The 19,598-nt window shown below is 42.7% G+C and overlaps 1 protein-coding gene and 1 pseudogene across 1 annotated transcript; one reads left to right on the top strand and one right to left on the bottom strand.

Annotated features, from left to right (window-relative positions):
• Window positions 1-1,058: 1,058 nt before the first annotated feature.
• On the bottom strand, window positions 1,059-3,184 carry LOC115662724 (uncharacterized; annotated as a pseudogene).
• Window positions 3,185-9,616: 6,432 nt separating this feature from the next.
• LOC115662723 (uncharacterized) lies at window positions 9,617-10,729 on the top strand. Its single transcript, XM_030584830.2, has 2 exons — window positions 9,617-9,966; window positions 10,332-10,729. Exons 1-2 carry the CDS (start codon window positions 9,762-9,764, stop codon window positions 10,727-10,729), a joined length of 603 nt encoding a protein of 200 aa, XP_030440690.2. The 5' UTR covers window positions 9,617-9,761.
• Window positions 10,730-19,598: the final 8,869 nt, after the last annotated feature.

The raw sequence follows: 19,598 nt of genomic DNA, 5'->3' as shown, positions 1-19,598 counted from the left end.
TTTGGTCTTCATGTCGCTGGTACATTGTGGTGTCCCTTGTGTGTGCAATAGTTGGGCCTAGACATGGCCACGGGCCGGTTTCAGCCCAGAACTAGCCCGGGTCAAACTCGGGACCGGCCTGTTGATCGGGCCCGCAGTTTGGAACCGGAACCGGCCCATGGCCTACGGGCCCGGTTCCGGTTCCCACAATTTTGGAACCGGCCCTGAACTGCCGGTTCCGAGCCCGGTTCCAAAAAATAAAAAATTGCAACATCTCTTTCTTTCTTTTTTTCCCCAAATTTGATGACAATGTACATTTTGATTACATTTTATATTGAATAATTCATTATTTCATAATTTATTTTTTAAATTTTTACCGGCAGGTTCCGAACTGGGCCGAAACCAGAACCGGCTCGGAACCGCCGGTTCCAATTCATACATGGCCACAAATCGGAATCGCCCGGTTCCGAACCGTGGCCATGTTTAGTTGGGCCCTAAAGGTACGCTTATTTGTTAAGGGGTAAGATTTTGTGTACTACTTTGTGAGATTGAGAGCGATTATTTCGCAAGTAATTGTGACGGTCAAATATCGTGCAAGCTATTGGGTAAAGTTGGGGATTTGCAAAATACTGAAAGTATTTGGGTTGACTCGATGGTAGTTATAATTTCCGTCTTGCTTGATTTATGGTCGAATTCTGTACTACTCTCTCCATGGAGTAGGCCACGTCGACCGAATAACATAAATTCAACATCCGATTTTATTTCTTTTTTTTGTTTATTTTATTATTCGATCGCGTGTTTTTCGACACATCTTGCTCCTATAGTAAATTTAGCTTGGTCGTAATATGTCTTTATTAGATGAGGTGACTGACATTCGATAATTTCTTACTTGGAAATGTTACTTTCTATTAACGGTACAACATTAAACTTGCGATCCGAATTTTAAATCAGAGCACTCGGATGTAATCCGCATGAGCTTCTCTCATTTGGTTCCCGGAATTGTATGGAATCGCAGGATATTATAGAAATCGAACAGCCGGAGGAGTTTACAGGGAAGGGACACTTTCGACAATGTGCAATCAGAGCAAATCAGCAGCACGCTTATTAGTACAAGAAGAAGCGAAACAAAAGGTGGTAAAAAAGGCGACCCGCAACACCCTAGCGAGAGCACACGCATCAGGAAGCACCGATGTGATCCTTTTTTTTTTCACTGAAGGTGACTCCGCAACTGGATCAACAGAGAGGAGACGTTTGCACGCACTTTCCTTCGTTATCTTCGTTTTGCTCCCATCAGAGATATTTTCACTGATGAACTTGTCCATCTCATTACAAGTGTACCGGAACCTTATTTCGCCATACCCACCCACTGCAGACATCATATCAGGTTGTTTGATCATAAGATGAAGCATATAATCCGACAAGACCTTACTATTTCGACGATCAGTGTTAAAGTTGGTACTTTCATCTGTGTCGGTATTGTAACAGAGCTCGGTGGCAACGTGCCACAGTAAAAGGCTCTCATCATAATCGACATCACGGACGAATGGAAGCAAGTTTGTGCAATCTTGCCCTGTTTCGGAATGATCCAGAGCCCATTCACCTCGAGCAGCACATATCTTCATTTTGCTTTCGAAATCTCTTGCAACCAATTCCTTCCGTTTCAGCTCATCAAAAATCAGTTCACGTAATTTGTCACTGTATGGTTCTACTCGTCCAGGCTTCAAGTCATCAAACAATGCGCCCAGAGGGATGAGACCAAGGAGTTTCTCAATCCGTGTTGGTGGCCTTCTCGGCGACCTTCTCAGCCGAGAATCTATCAAATTGTACTGGAAGATTGATCTAGACCACCTAGCATGTAGTATATGCAATGCGAATGGTGACCTTTCGGATTTGAATTTGAGGAGGAACTTCATGAAGGTTCTTCCTATAGGATGTTTTTCAAATCTCCCCAAACGTGCAATTGTCCAGTCAGAGCAAATGAGCCTACCAAGAGCTACAAATTCCAGGCCAACAGCTCCAAGGAGCAAGGTGTATGTAATCCGTGTATCATATTCGTGAAAACCATGCTTGTTCAGGACATAGAAAAGTGCAAAAGCAGTAACGACGGAGCCAATTGAGATAGCTCGGAAAAGGTACCCTGCTGGACGGTGAACCACGGCAGCCTTGGTATAAAGAACATCATAAAAGAAGTTGAGCTCAGCCTCAATGACCCGAAAAGCATCCTTTGCGGTTATCCCACTGAAAAATTCGAAGCTATAGTTCGTTTGATGGAAGTGGAAGGGGAGTTCCACAAGGAGGCCTTTGAAGGTTGTGAAGTAAAAAAATGCGGTAATTGTCACTTCTCTGTCGTCCAAATCGGTTTTATTTTGCTCTCCAACATCTTGGGATTCGATATTGGGCTTCCGCTTCATCTCTATTGGAGGATTGTCATACCGCTCAGCATCAATAGACGGGAGCAGGGAACCCCGGAATTTACTGACGCTGGCAAGATACAGAGCACGTGTTCGCTCTATATATTTTATGGTTCCTCCAATAAACACGAGGATGGTCGGGACAATTAGCTTGTTGCTGGGGAGGGATTGGTAAAACACATAGCATGCAGTGCCTAGCTGGAATAAGAGATTAAGCAAGTGCCTCCGCCACAGCTCATTATCCTCGAGCGCAAAAGCGGTTATGGTGTCGGGTCCTCCGAGGTGTAGCAGCAGAAATGGAGCCCAAAATGCCAAAAGGTCGCCATATGCATCGTCCTTGGAATCTGAAGTACCACCAACGATTTGGACTTTGGCAATGAGTCCAAAGGCATAGACAGCGACTGAGTCGGCAACCAAGTAAGCCGACCACATGAGAATCGCGAACCACCTGTTTGACCACCTCTTTCGCATGGGTGCAAAAAAGATGAGAAAGACTTGCAGAGATAGGCTCGTAAGGATCGTCCCTCAGAGATTGAGTTTCATCCATAAATTTTTGGCCTCTGCAAGAATTTTCGTATTTCCCATTCGATCCTCACTCTCTCCCCAGATCCTGGAAGGAAATCTTTTAGTCAGCATGAGTATTACCTCCTAGGAAGCACGGACACTCTCCATAGGCCTTCGTGTCGGTGTCGGACGCGCGTCCACGTGCAACCGACACGTGGTCAACATGTATCAGACATCCAACACGTGGTCAATGCTCCGGACACGCTAGCGACACACAAGTTTAGCATCCCGACACGCCCGGGTCAATTTTAAACATTTCCAATAAATTAGGGATCAAAATGTTAATTCATTATGGGCTCTTTTTTTAATTATTGATTTGTTTGTGGATTCGAATCAAATTAATTTAATTGAAATAACCATAAGAGTGATAATTTATCATGCATATATAAAAATATACATTTATTATACAACGAGTCCCAACATGTCGGAATTCTCTATTTTTTGAGAAATGACATGTCAACATATTGCGTGTCAGTGTCGATGCTATTTAGAGTATAAAAATAAGGCAACAATGATTGAATAGATATGCAAGCCGGAAAATATAATAACAGAAAAAGGTGACTATTGAGGACAGAGAGTCGATAATACCTTGAATACGATCCGATAGGAATGAACGTCTTGCTTCATGCAACCGAGTGTCAAGCAATGCGAAGTTATAAAGGAGTTAGAAGCAACAGGACTCAAGCTAATGTCAGTATGGAACAGGAGGAGAGGGCGAGAAACTCGTGGAATGTAAATTAAAGGCATGAAAACCATAGCGCATTGGCTGTTGTCAGGGATGTATGTACGTTCTATTCTTTATCACACTTTGGCCTTTCTTCTTTTATCTTTAACCTCTCTTCTCATTCAAGCATCGTCATCGCACACGTCACTATCCAGCATCCCTGATGATCTACCAGTTAGAAGTCGAGATCGAGAGAGAGAGAGAGTCATCTTTTGTCATCTGGTGCTTCTTGCCTTCGAGCTTTAACGCTGTTTGATTCCAATTTTAGCTTTAGCCTCATTCACATTTCTCTCTTTTTCATTGTCTTGCAGGTTCTATTCTTTCCTGATCGATAAGAGCAAACGCCGAGTCTTAACTACTCAGAGAGAGTCATCTTTTGTCATCTGGTGCTTCTTGCCTTCGAGCTTTAACGCTGTTTGATTCCAATTTTAGCTTTAGCCTCATTCACATTTCTCTCTTTTTCATTGTCTTGCAGGTTCTATTCTTTCCTGATCGATAAGAGCAAACGCCGAGTCTTAACTACTCTTCAGACAAGGAAAACATATTATCTTAAAGCATCACACGATGGATAGAGTTAGTACAGTTCAGAACATGATCCAACCTCAATGTAGTAGCTTCATTCCTTTGCGACAAATGTGCAAATATCGCATCAAAGCAAATCGAACACTAGCTCAGAACTTCAGACAGCGAGCAACCAGAATACCAAAACCAAAGCACAAATTCGATGCAATGCAAATCCAGTCCCTAACCTTTTGCACTAAACCTAATCAACAACAAAGAGAAATTTGAAAAATCATGATGAACACTGTGTGCGCGTGATGCCGAGTCTGGAATTGGAGGTGTAGAAGAACAGCGTTGGAAAAATCTAAGATCCATTAGGCTAGGCCATTTATAGCTGATGTTTCAGCTATGGGCATTGTATGGGTCACTTATGTGAGCATTACCCTGTCGAGAGTAGTCCAGCACCGAGAGGATCTGTCATGGATAAACTAAATTCTTGCGTATAGTATTTATTGCTGCAAAGCCATCATTAGCATTTGGAAGCAGATTTCCTGCTTCTCTGTTGTTGGAATGTTGCCGGGCGTGAAAGATCATCTGTTTCTTATATGGCCAAGACGAAGCTTTATCAATAATTCTATTGTTAACATGTTGCGGCCTTTGCTTGGTCTTTTACATTCAGAGCCTGGAAATGGTTTGTGGAAGCGGAAGCTGATGCAGCTTTCCAGCATTGCACTGTACGTATGTACATTAGGCTATTCCTTTAGATGATATCAAGCTTTTGTGTCCTTTATTCTGACCATTTGATTAATTCTAATGCAGTCTTGGTACCTTGTAGACGATGAAGTCTTTCTTTGAGGAGACGCACGATGCAATTTCCGACTCTGTGCTGGACACACCTATTGCGGAGGATCCATCCGGTTCAGAAAACCCTTTCGCTAACATAAAAAGACGTGCTGCCTCCTCCATACAAGGAAAGAGAACAAGTGGCGTTATATGCATAATCATCATTCCTTTGTTTGTGCAACAGCTCCCTCAGATATCTTCTAATACCAAAGTCGATAGGAAAAGGAGAGAGATTAGTTAGATAGGTCATCTGTTGCCACTGTTTTGGAAGGTGGTCGGTCTGCACTGTCATCTGCTGTCCCATTTGTGATCAATTACGGTATAATCAGACAAGCGGTCATGGTTATCTTGTCTGTATCACCTGGTGTTTGCAATTTTCAAATTGGTTTTGTTGTTTCTGAAAGTATTGATGAGGTTCTTGAGACAATTAGTGTCATCTGCTCCCCACACTTGCCAAAAGGAGGTCAACGTAGCAGCTGTGATTATGTTTAGCCGTGGAGATATTATTCAGTAGAGGCTGTGTGAGGGCAACCGAATTCCCAAAAACCATCCTCTCTTTTGGTTAGTTAGCGAGACAAAAGAAGTATCATCCTAAAGAAGTCATTAGCGACTTCAAACTTCATCACGCTATCAATCGAATAAGCCGATGGGCCTTGACCTAATGCGATCAGCCGACAAAGCCGGTCGATATCGTTCCCTTTCTTTTTTCGCGCTATCGCAGACAATGTAGGGCATCGGAATAGAATCAAAAGATAAAAGATGGACCATAGGGAGAAGCTAAGAAGGATATCTATTGCCTTTCATTAGAGAAGTGGAAAGGCGGTCTACTTGTTTGTTTTATCCAATGCATAATTTTGATTTGAACCGAAAATAGTTACCATTGAACTTTCTAGACATGTGGAGGCAACTGGTGGATGAACATACATCCTCTAATCACCTTCGCTTTTCAAATGGGGATGAGAACGACTATCGTTAGAAGTATAGCACGATTATGACATCACACATGAATTATTTACAAAATAGGAGTCACGCTTGCATTCCATAAATAGAAGAAATGAAGGAAAAACAGACTGACCAGGGAAAACATGGCAAATCGGGTTCATTAGATAAGATGCATCTTGTGGAAAATCATTTATCTTCTTTCTGCAAGGAAAAGATCACACACTTTGCCTGTAGGAAAAAAAAATCTATAAATTCAGAAAAATAGACGTGTACTTTTTTTGAAAAAAGAAATTGGGTCTACTTAGTTTTTTGTAAAATAAGAGAGATTCACCTTGACGAAAATAAGAAAAGTTCATACTTAAGATTGAAAAGCGCTAGCGATTTGAGATAACTAAGCGATGGAATATCATTCACAAGCAAACCTGCTTATCTCTACCATCTAACCTATTTTGTTGACCAAAGTTAATCGAGCAAATTAATTAGAAATTCTTTAAAAAAATACCAGTTGTCACGCCCCGACCCTCGAGCGCGCTAACATCCCACCAAGGTCGTTAAAAATGCGACGTCCCAGGATGCATCGCCGACCCAATCGAATTACTAACGATTAAACGCATGCGGAAGCGAATTAAAAACTCCCAATCACAACAGCAGGGATAGTTAGGAAAACACACCTCAATTTAAACAACATCATCAGCAATACATGGGGTTGATATAATACAAGTCCGCCACGCGGACCTTCCCGATTACAACCAGAACAGGTAGGGGTTAACCTAGCTCCTCTATCTACGAGGATGACCTCAAAAGGTATTTTCCCTCAAAAAGCCGGTTCCCAAGGAACGGTACGTGTACTCATATCGGATGACCTGAAAAGTGGTTAACAACAACGGATGAGATAAATCTCAGCGAGTTCACGACCTAAGCCTCGACTAGGAGGTCAACTCATCTCGGATGTACCTAACTTATGCAACGATACATCAATGGCAGACAACTCAATATAGAACATACAGGTACTTCACAACACAATCACAGGCAGCCTTACCTTGCCTTGGCATATGCACATGCCCTATACGTTATAATTCACCGTATGCCATGATAATGCAATAAGCATATAATGTATTCAGAATACGCATCAACCTTCTCAAGCACAATGCATTCACACGTGTCCCAATTATAAAGTGAAACCGCTTCGGCCCGTCCCATACCGTGCCTAGCAATTTCATCTCATAATCAAGCGCAATGCCACCACAATCTTTCACGCGTATTCCAATTACTACAGCCACACCAGGGGCTACGGCACAACCCGCGATATTCGCCTCAGGTTGGCAGTCTTCCGGTATATCCGGGCATCGTCCCGCCCCATCGGGCACGGCATCGTCTCACCCAACCACAATGACGGCATATCCCACAAATGGGTTCATTCCGAATCCGATTCGCGAATAACTACGTCTCCCCTGCTACCAGCGACGGCTTCCAATTACCAAATTGGGGACACCCGTTAGGGCCACGGCCAAACCCTAGGTTGGCGGTCATCCGGTATACGATTTTCCGATATAACCGGGCACGAAAGGAACCTTTAGGTGATCATGCACACATAGCAAGACTCATGTTCCATCATTATAATTTTCAATAGCCGATGTAAACATGATCCGTGCTAACACGTTGAAATATCGCAACTTCCACACATAAAAATGTACTAAAATATTCACACGTGATTATGCACATATCAATAAATTCCCAAACTTGGCATGCTTCTATATTCAAGTACCCACAACATATTTCTCACATAAAACTTAACAAATAAACCCGACACCTCAGGATTTATTAATTAAATACCCGTAATTCTATATTTCACCATAACCAAACAATTCAATTTGGCATACAAACCAATATATAAGGCAAATTCTAGCTTAGGCATCGCAATTTAAGCCTAAATAAACACAATTTAATTTCGGAATTTCCACAAAAATATTAATAAAATAATAATATTTTTAATTCCGAAAATTAATAAAATATTATTATTTAATTCCCGAAAATTAATATAATATTTCAATAGCTTAACAACTAATTCCTAATTAATTAACACTAAACATAATTAACTTAAACTAATCCGCTCTAATCAAATTTAAACTACTAAGCAAGGGATTAGTGCGAAAACTCACCCGTTAGCGAATCCGACAACACGAGCGCGACGGCGGCGGCGAGGGCTACGCGTTGCATGGTCCGAAAACAACACGGAACGATGACACACGGCCGGAATAGGGCTGAACAGCAGCCACAAAACCGGTTTGGCTTCGGTGAGGCGATCCGGCACGGCGAAGGAGCGGCTGCTGTGGTGGCTGGTCGGGGCTGCTTGGGGGCTGATCCGGGCGTGTAATGGTGTCTGGTGGTGTCAGCTAGGTGGCTGGACAGCAGCGGAGCAGCGGCTGCAACGGCGGGGACGGACAACGGGCGACGAAGCTAGAAACTTGGCTGGAAAACAGCCGGCGACGGGGGCTGTTTCCGGCGAGAAATGGACCAGTCCGGCGGCTGGAAATGAAGAAGCCGAAGGGAGCAGAACAAGAAGCAGCAGCAGCGAAGCAGAAGCAACAGCAGCAGAGGAGCAGAAGCAGCAGCGGTGAAGAAGCAAAACCAACGAAGAAGGAGAAGAAAAGAATAAGAAGAAAGAGGGGGAAATGATGGGGAGTTGGTGGGCTCGGTGGGGGAGTCAAACACGCGAAAAGGGGGGGACCGGCGGAAAAAGAGGGGAGGAGAGAGAGTAGTCAAATCGCAATAATCGCGATTCAACGGTCACGATTTGAATTCAAAAATGATCTAACGGTCCTCGAAAAATCTTAATTAATAATATAGGAAAAAGGGCCAAAAGATATTAATAAAAACACACTACGAGAAAGGTTTACTAGTCCAAATCCGCACCCGGTCAAAATTTCACTTTTTGCATATCCCGGGCAACATCGAGGTTGGCCACAATAATATTGACACCGTCCAATTAAATTCGTCCCGGGACTCCGAGAAATTCGACACCAAAGTTTGGGCTCTAAATAACGGCCAAATTCGATCGAGTGCGATTCTAGCGAAATCTCAATTTTAAGAACAATAATCGGGAGTGATCAGTTCCCGGGTGAGATTTTACTATAAGCACACTGACGAATTACACGTTTTATAAATCCCAAAAATGGGTCGAAATTCGGAATGTCACACCAGTGATTATTGTTAGGTCTATCGTGCATTGTAAAAATACCTTTACACATTCACGATCATACGTTCTTGTTGATTTAAGGGGGGATGCGAGCAATTTATTGGGTTTCATTAATGATACAGGGATTATTTGAACGTGTCCGTCTCACCGTTTCATGGATAAGATGAGCAAATGGAAACTGAAATTGTTATTTGTTGAATTGGTTTGAAAGGAAAAAAGGAACATTTTAAATTAACTTACTGGATTAACTATGGTAAAAAATAAAAAATAAAAAAGGAGGTTCATGGAAGATTTTCCCGAGGGGATATTACTACTCTTTTTTTCTCCTTTTTTTTGTCTGAAGTGTCAGATTTTCATATTTCCATCTCAATTTTTTAAAGTAAATTAATTTTTCAGCTGAAATAATATATAAGATCTTCCGATTTTCATATACGGGTCCCATTGAGAAATCTGAGATCGCTAGACGTCGATCGCACGCTCCCATCCTCCTCTGCCTCCGCCTCCGTCTCCGCCTTCGCCTCCTTCCGTCCAGATTTCCATTGAAGTCGCGACCGCCGCCGAGCGATTTCCATCGCTTCCCAGTTTGAAGAATCCACCAATCATGGGCTCGATCGTCGCCGGAGGAGAAGACACCGATTGGAGCGGCGTCGCGACGAGCTGGACCGTCTCAGCCGGCCGTCTCGCCGACTCGGTGACCGTCGAGTCGCCTCTTTCTCCGATCGATGACGGCGCGGTCGGCTCAGCTCCGCGAGCTCCTCTCCTCCTGCGCCCTCCCTTGCCCGATCGCAACCCGTGCGAGATCACTGGTAAGCTTTTCCGACTCACTCGCCCCTTCCCGAGTGCTGGTGGGTTCTATCGTTTTCGCGGAGTGAATTAGTAATTAGTCATGACTATGAGATGAGATGCAGCCGCTCGGTCGCGGTGTTTCTCCAAGTTTCATCTTTTATTGCGTTTGAATTATATTCTTTTGTCCTTGATTTGAAGCACACGAGTCAGACCATCGATTAGCGGCTTAAGTAGCTTTCGAATGATTCGTGTTAATGTGATGTAGTGGTGGTTTATGTGTCCTTTTCACCTCGACCGCCCGATCATTACTTGCTTAAGCCTCGAAGAAGAATTGTTTCGGTGCCTTAGTTGCGGTTATGAGTGACAAAGAATTCGTTTGCTGCAGTTAGTTTCGCTCAGCGACACGAGGTGCGCCAAGTTTATGTCCGAAGCACTGCTCGAGTTTACGAGATATACTACGCCCCCAAGCAGCGGGCGGGCAATGAGTATCTCTGTACGGTTCGATGCGGCATTGTAGTTAGGGACGAAGTTTCTGATGGGGATGTTCCTCAAGCAGCTAATCTTGCTTCTCGTGGGGACTCGATGGATGAGTTTGCCGAAGAAAGATCCAAAAATGAGATTAATTTGAATGCTGGTGAAGACGATTGGGTTGAAGTGAAGGCGCCCGGTACTTCATTTGAAACCAATACAAATGTCGCTACATCTTTGAAGTCCTCTAGATGTAGCTTCCTTTCCTTTTCTTATTTTATCGTCTCGTGTCCTATAGTTGATTCTGAGCTATGACTATGAGTGTGTCGTATTTGTTGAGACCAGACCTCAAGGTAATTCACGGTTGTTACGTTGCACGGTAGGCAAGACATATGTAGGACTTGAAGGAGCTTGGGGTGCTTATGAGATTGTAAATGGATCCAATTTGGAAATAGGATGCAGCTTTAAATTTGAAACTGGAAATGAGCACAAAACAAAGGAATGAATGTTGTCAGCCTATCAAAGGAAGAGGTGGCTCGACTTTCTTAATTTAGATATCACTCTTGACGACAATCACAATTTTATATTGGCACGTGCCTTTTCCACTCCTTATTAGCTTATGATAACCCTTTCACATTGAATTAACTACATTATCCATTGTGGGTCTTACTCTTGACTCAAGATTATTTCTTGCCTTTTCTTCATCTTTTTCTTTTATTTTACTAGAGAAGAAACTACCCATGCCCTCTTTACCAAAAAAAAAAAAAAACTACCCATGCCCCTCTCAAACAACATTTATTATTGTTAAATGTGGGGGTCGCTCTTCATTTAAGATTATTGCTTGCCTTCTTTTCTTCTTTTTTGGTATTTTCCTTTTCTTTCTCCATTTGAAACAAAATTGGTGTACCTCTTTTCAGAATGAAAAATTGGTTGATAGCTAACTAATTATTTGACGAAAAAAAAGCTAATTGTTGTTAATGAGCTGTACATTTCTTCTTCTTCTTTTTTGGTACTAGAAAACTATAATTAAAAAATCAACCTAAGCACAAGTAAGATTGAAAAGAACCATCCACCAATTTTAGTATGCATTTCATTCAATTATAACTTTAATATGTGTTATTACATTGTAGTCCGTGTATTTTAACTGCTTAACTTTAATTTTAGTCGGTGAATCTAATAGTCAAAATTTTAACGATGTATTGTGTGATTCATTAAATATTTTGAGCGACCATTATCCGTTCTTCTGTTTATAGCAATAAACTTCAAAAGATAGTCAATCAAATGAAATCTGGTCTTTCTTCTCAAACATGCAATAGAAATATTATGTTGATCACGATAATTACCTTAGTTATCGCAACCAAGTAGAACATATTTGTCTCTCTTTGACCTTTTTATGGAGACAATATAACCTTGATCAAGAAGATGCGTCCGCATAATACTCAAAAGATCCTCTTGTGTCATAAAATTACCTAATAAAGTTTCAAATGAACTTGTTGACATGATTGATTGTTATTCTCCATTTGCAGTTTCATCATCAATAGATACATTTAAGCAAAAAAATTAATATTGTCTTCCATAGTGATTGCACTATAAAAAAAAAAAAGCAATGAAAGATGAGTAAATTGTGTATAATGTATACTTAAAAGTATCAAAGTTGAAAAATTTACTACGTGAGGAGAATCTAGGGAGATAAAGTCAACAATTTGAAGATAGAACTAACATTTCTTTACTCCAGTATTTGATTAGTGCTTGCGTAGATTACAACGATGGAGAATAAGTTCATAAGAAGACAAACATGATGTAATAAGTGGAAGAAGCGGCTCGAGTGTATTGTTTGAAAGTGACGTGGATAGTTTTGTCATTTAGTCAAATTGAAACAAAAAAACAAAAGAAAAAAAGAAAGAAATAATCTTAAATCAAGAGTGGGATCCGTAAGAAATAATATAGTCAATTCAATCAGGGCCAATAAAGAGGTAGAAATAGCGCGAGCTTTTATTTTTCTCCTTTGCTCTTCTTTTCTAATGCTGGTTAAATCTTGTTCAGGATTTTCATGAGGCAACAGCTCAGATTACCGATGTGGAGACACGCACGCACGCAATCTCCACTTTGAACTGAGAGCGATATATATACACACTCTTTTTCATTTTCTTGCAGGTTCTAATCTTTCTTGATGAATAAGAGCAAGAGCCAGGCTTACAACGAACAAGAGGCCTCACAACTACTCTCCAGACATTAACAACTTGTTATCTTAAATCATCATACGAGGGACAAAGTTAAGACTGTTCGGAACATCATCCAACCTCAATGTAGTAGCTTCATTCCTTCGCGACAAATGTGTAAAGTAATTGCATTAAAACAAATCGGACACTAGTTCAGCGAACAACCAGCAAACTAAACCAAAGCACAAATTCGATGCAATGCAAATCCAGTTCCCAACATTTTACACTAAACCCAATCAACAACAAAAGAAATTTGAAAAATCACGATGAACATTGTTTACGCGTGATGCTGAGCCTGGAATTGGAGGCCTCCAAAAACACCGTTGGAAAAATCTAAGGTCCATTAGTCTTGGCCATTTACAGCTGATGTTTCAGCTATGGGCGTTGTATAGGTCACTTAGAGGAAATTCGATGTTCAATTTGGAGTACGACTGCTTTGCATCGAGCCTTCCTTATAAGATTAGAGTTAAGGTAGAGGGAGCTCCACTATGAAGCACTTGCTTTGCTAGGCAGGGGCTATAGCTTTATCCAATACGAGTGTGAACAAATGCAATGCTTATGTCTAACTTTATGGTGCTTGATTACTCTAAAGGTGACTTTATTTACGAGGTTTCTTCTTTCTCACCAACGAGAATTCTTTGTTTTCTGTTGCTTTCTTTTCTTTTCTTTTCTTTTTTAATGTTGTTCGTTATTTTTTTTCCGAGTTTTTTCTTAAAGAGTTTAATTATTGTGCTTGGGAAACAGTACAGTATTGTTCAGCTTATCATTTCAGTTTCTCATATGCAGATATGAATACTTTTTTTTCGGTCTATTGCGTGACTTTCCAGAAGTTTACAATAAATGGAGGCATAAACTCTATCCATGAGGTGAAATCATACTTTAGTCAAGTTAATCATTGCAGAGGCAAGCAATCGAACAGTAAAATGACAGAACAAGAAAATAAGTCGGACACCAGATTTACGTGATTCGGTCGTAGTCATCTACGTCCACGAGAAGAGCAGTACAGAATTTCGCTATAGATCAAGCGATACAATGGAGATTACAACTACATTCGAGTCATTCATATACTCTCAGTATTTTCTAAGCCCCAATTGCACCCAATAACTCATGTGGTATTTAGTCCCACAATTCCTTACGAAATAATCAATCAATCTCACGAAGGAATTACACACAAACTCTAATGCAAGATTTTATGGCTCGAACACTGACTTCATGAATGTAATTCACGAGTTCCCTCTGCGCATCTTTGCACACCAAGCACTCGCACACAAGCCGTGCTTCAAGACTATAATCACAGGAATCTCACGATCCATATGTATCTATACGTGGGGTCCACGGTCAACTTAGAGTCCAACTTGCGGTCAACATTGATCCTTAAGAAAACCCACTAGACCGGTCTTCAAGTCCACGCGTTGGACTTTCCGATTTTTGAACGACTCCCACACGAATCAGGAAATCAGGAAAGAATATTTCTGATTCTTTTATTTCTTATTCTTTCTCTGACCCAATCTTTCCTTTTCTTGTTTGTCTGACCAAAAGTCAATCTTCAAGAAAACGATCCAAGCGATACCGATCCAAGACCAACATAAACTTTGCAAATTTATGCCACATCCGATTATATAAAAATTTCACTTGGTTTTCCGTGTGCGCTTATAGATCAGATTTATTTATGAACTCAAAACTCGAGACATATTTCAACATTAATTTTAGATTGAATTATTGAGCCTAGAAGCGGACATGGTGATCCACTATATATCATGGTGATCCATGTCCTTGATCAATAAGAGGAGGCAAAGCGATTTACTTGTCTTGTTTATCCAGGATGTATTTTGCTTGACTGCAAGCATATCAAAGTGAGAAATGCGGGTTAAGTATATAATGCAACTTTTAAGCAATCTGTTATGAATGTGGAAATCGGTTTATGTACTTCACATTCTCAATGGAAAGTTTGATTTGTAATCGTTTTTTCATTCATGTCGGTATCTAAGGCATAATGGAGCTGAAGTTGAGTTGATACAAACTACTAATTTAACTCAACTCGTACCGAATAATCGAGACTCCATCAATTATCTTATGAAATATGAAACTCGGCTCAGTTAAGCCCAACTACGAGCTTGAGCTCAAACTCTTTGTATTATAACTACAATATAATTGATAATTTGTTTTGTTTAAATGTCTTGCAACGAAAACTAATTAAAAGTTTAATTACGAGATTAGGCTCGGGAGCTACTTGAGTTCAAAAATTGAACTCAAGCTGACTCAACTTAATTATCTAGTAGTTCAAACTTGATCGAAATTGAACTAATCAAGCTAACCTTGTGACGCCTAGGGCCCACTTGTAACGATATTGTCCGCTTTGCGCCGGAGCTTGCACGGTTTTTTCTTTTGGGCTTCGCCCAAAAAAGGTCTCATTACAAGTTAGGACAAGTGCCACCACATATATAGCACTTCACTTCACCACACCTAGGTTATGTGGGATTCGATTCATTTTTGTCCCCTTCGCCATACTCGAAGCCTGCTAGGAGCCGCCCCTTGTCTAGGCCCTTTGGTCCTGGCGACCACTCCCCACCCTCGCAAGACCAGGTCGTTATAGGCTCACCAGCTTCCGTGCGGTTCATTCCCGAATCACACACTTTCGATTGGGCTTGGCTCTTATACCACTGTGATACCCAGGGTCCACTCGTAACGATATTGTCCGCTTTGGGCCGGAGCTCGCACGTTTTTGTTCTTCTAGGTGAAAGGCCTTGTTACAAGTTAGGACAAGTGCCTTCACATATATGCCACTTCACCTCACCACACCTAGGCGATGTGGGATTCGGTTCATTCCTGTCCCCTTCGCCATCCTCGAAGCCTGTTAGGAGTCGCTCTTTGTTCAAGCCCTCTGGCCCTGGCAACTACTCCTTGCCCTCGCAAGACTGGGTTGTTATAGGCTCACTAGCTTCCGCCTGGTTTGTGCCTGAGCCCCACATTTCCGGCTGGGCTTGGCTCTGATACCACTATGATACCCACTCGAAACGATATTGTCCGCTTTCGATTGGAGCCCGCATAGTTTTTGTCATGCCCCGAACCCCATCGGTACGCGTACATCCGCCACTGGTCGATTTATGCGACATCCTAGGGTTATCGCCGACCTCACATAACCATCAGAGGTTTAAATTCACAGCAGAAACTACAAATAACCCGGACAGTTAAAACTGGGGAGAATATTCAGGGAGAATACACATATTTCTTTTCATTACCAACTTATAAAATGTTCACAACTTACAACCGCCACATTTTACCACCATCGTATACACTTGCTCCCCGTGTTACAAACCATCGATATACCAAAAAGATCGATGACCTGGCTTTCTATCCCAAAAATGTTACTTTCCAAAAACTTACTAAGAACCCCTGTACTAACCCCTACGCCCCTTACTAGGCGTCCATTCTGAGTCTATTTCTTCATCTTCTGACTCCGAACTCTCCTGAGCAGTTTGCTCCTCCGAGGACTCCGGCTCTGCCTCGATCACAATCGGGTGATTGATGTCGCCCGACTCAGCTGGAGCTGCGTTCTGATACTTCTCAGCCAGAAAATCGAAGAAATTATACTCAGGCACGTAATTGGGATCCATGTATTCCTCAAAAGGGAGTATATACTCCGGGTCTCCTATCGGCTCTTCAGATTTGCCAGGTTCGTCCTCGTGTTCCACTTCAGGTTCTACCTCAACCTCCGCTTCCTCTGGTTCTTCCTCGGGGATCGGTTCCAAATCGATGTCCATTGGATCGTCTTCAGCTTGCGACGCTTCGGGCTCGGGTTCATGCTCAACCTCTGAAGATCCCTGAGCCGCTGCCGCTGATTGCAAACCCAACTGAGCTAAACTAGTATCCACACTAGTCAACTCTTCATCTATTGGGGGTACGGCTGTCGGATCCCAATCCCCAACCAAATCAAACGGAACGTCAAAACCCCTAACAGGCCCGAACTCATCCCCGGCTTGATCCCGGAAGAACCAGGCAATGTACTTATGCTCTTCCCAAAGAGGCAAACCTACATCTATAAACACTGTAGAGGTGTACTTAATCCAGGTCATACCATCACCCATCGGAAACTCTAAGACTTCTAGCTCGGTGTGCACAGGTACTCCAAAACGTTCTGGTGGCGGCGGCGGGTTCATGGCTGAGGTCGGGGTTCTGAAATGTTGGTTGAAACAACCATGAGAACACTTCTCAGCAAGTTCGCCTCTAAACCCCACCTAGGCTATCACGTACCTCCAGACAATTTCACAAAACACAATCACTCACCTACACCACATAATCACATAGTAGGCACATCAACACAATCGCAAGCATGCACAAATTTTCATGTCATGCACTCATTCCGTTCTCATCATGTCTCATTCACATTCCTCGCCAGTGAACCGCGTACACGTACACGCCTCAGGTACACTGTGACCTCGTTCTCATCATATCCCATTCACATTCCTTGCCAGTGACCCGCGTATACGTACACGCCTTAGGTACACTGCGACCTCTTTCCACAACACTTCCAGGCCCGCGTAAACGTACACGCCTCAGGCTCAACACCTACCACCTACTACGCAACCCGCGTTAAAGTACACGCATCAGGCTGGCAGTCTTCCGGTAATACCGGGTATCGTCCCGCGTAAACGTACACACCTCAGGACGGCACAATTTCCACTATTTCACATACCGTACCACGTACTATTTTTCATGCTTTCACACGTGCAATAATCACTTGCCACATAACTGGTCAATCACACGTGACCCGTGATCGCCACAATTATACACAAACCATGCTCACTCAGCATTCAACACGGCCAATTTTAATAATTAAAACAATCTGGCCCAAGCGTGCACCCAACAAACATAATTAACTTAACCAATCATACAATCACACATTTAATTTCACCACCACAATTTAATTATTTTTAAACGCACGTAAAACACAGAAATCATTATTTTTCTCCCACTAAATGACGCCAAATCGATTCCAGTCCTTCACGGGACTTTCTCACCATAAATTCTCGGTTCTAAAAATCCAACTCGCGTCCCGATCGACCCATCATGGCTCCATGAATAGTAGACCGCAGCCACTGTTATTTTTGAATTTCCAATAAATATTGCCCGAGTTAAATCCTAAGGCCCGCCATAAAATTTCCACTCCCTATTCATGCAATTCCGCACCTAACTTTTACGAGATTTCGCCCAAAAATCGCCCGTCGATACCCGAAGTCCTAAATTGGGTTTAGAGCGCGACTTACCCGCGTTCTAGACTATCGCGGCTAGAACGGAAAGAGGCGGCACTTAATCGGGAATGGCGGCGACGGTGTATGGCTCCCGGGTGGCGGCAATCGGCTTGGGTGGCGACGGCGCGCTTGGGCGGTGGCCGGTGGAGCTCACGGCCAAAGGGGGACCGAGAGAGAGAGAAAAAGAATGGCGGCTTGGGGAGGGGGGCGTAACGCTCGGCGGTGGCGCGGCGGCGATCCGGCGGTGGTGATGGCGCGGCGGCAACGGCAAAGGGAGAGAGAGAGAGAGATCGGTGGAGGGGAAGGGGCTCATGGCAAGAGGAAAATTTCAAGGGGAGAGGGGGGGGGGGAAAGAAGAGAGAGAGGAGAGAGAGAAAGGGGGTTAGGGGCTTATATCCAATTTTGACCATTTTTTTGGTAATTTACCAAAATGCCCTTGCCCTTTAAAACATGTCCTTTGATAATTCTCAAGGGTAAAATGGTCCGATTCTCCGTTTCTCATCAAAATCAAGTTTTTCTGAAGGATTCGGTGTAACAGCCCGAATTTCGATGTAATTCCGGGATCAATAAAATTGACATTATTTCGCATTTCATTTTAGTAAGTCTCACCCAGAGCTGATCACTCTCCGGATACTAACCAATAGGGTATGGCTAATTAGGAAACGGTACGTGGACCAAGGACCCGATCGCGAAGCGGACACCGATCACATGAAATGATGAGGGAATATTATGAACCAATGTGGATCGATCTTAGGAAAGGTGACGGATTTGGTTTGGCCAAGGCCAACGATGTACAATCGGATCGCAGGTGATTCTGCATGACCAAGAGTGCACGTGGCCAACCAGTCCTAAACTTAAACCGGACGATCGTGACTTCTGAGGCTAGTGATAATTTCTCATTCTCTCAATGATTGGATCGTTATGACTCGAATAACCCTAGGTCGATACGCGTAACCTCTAAACAGCCGCCCGTTAGTGACAGACCCTGAAATTGAAAATTGAGCGAGTTTTAATCACGAAATTGGGCCCGGATTTCGATGTTGATTTTCGATGGCTTAAGAGACTATTTTTGGGAATCTGACGTCATATTATGCTAGCCATGCATATTTTGAGTTAGTATGGTTGAAAATTGGAATTTCGGTCCGGGGGTGAAAAATTACGATTTGGCCCCTCGGGACCCCGACGTTGATTCTGAGGCCGTCTGAGGTTATTTTTCGCGGCCGATGTCATTTTAGGGTGGCCACGCGCATTTAGAGTTGTTTTGGTCAAAAATTGGAATTTTGGCTCGGAAGTGAAAAATAATATTATTTTATTCCCAAGACTTTGCGGTTGATTGTCGAGGGCTTAAGAGGCTATTTTCGCGATTCCGACGCCATATTATGTTGGCCACACCCATTTGGGGTTGATATAGCCAAAAATTGGAATTTCGCCCCGGGACCGGAAAAATGACAGTTTTGCCCTTGGGCTATTTTTGGGTTTCGAAATTTTGGGAAAATTTTAGGATAATTATGGAGGGTTTATCAGCTCAATTATTGGCCCAATTACCCTCTTTCCCTTCAATTATTGGATAGGGTTAAGTCAAGGCCGTTAGATTAGGGGCGTTTTGGTCATTTTCGCGGATTGGCGACACTTGGCGCCCCTAGCCCCTATTATTTGACCAATTTAAACCTGTTTCTCTCTCCTCTCACCCCCATCTAGCCAGAACTCTCTCTCTCT

The sequence above is a fragment of the Syzygium oleosum genome, unplaced genomic scaffold, assembly GCF_021117445.2.
Source record: "Syzygium oleosum isolate NSW1041296 unplaced genomic scaffold, Sole_v2.1 Sole_v2.07, whole genome shotgun sequence".
Classification (NCBI taxonomy): Eukaryota; Viridiplantae; Streptophyta; class Magnoliopsida; order Myrtales; family Myrtaceae; genus Syzygium; species Syzygium oleosum.
Note: the sequence above shows the minus strand (reverse complement) of the source record. Positions and strands in the feature narration are given on the sequence as shown.

Excerpts from the sequence above, each read along its gene's own strand:
- LOC115662723 (XM_030584830.2), top strand. The coding sequence starts at position 9,762 with ATGGGCTCGATCGTCGCCGGAGGAGAAGACACCGATTGGAGCGGCGTC. Across the intron at positions 9,967-10,331 it reads CAACCCGTGCGAGATCACTG|TTAGTTTCGCTCAGCGACAC; the intron begins GTAAGCTTTTCC and ends CGTTTGCTGCAG.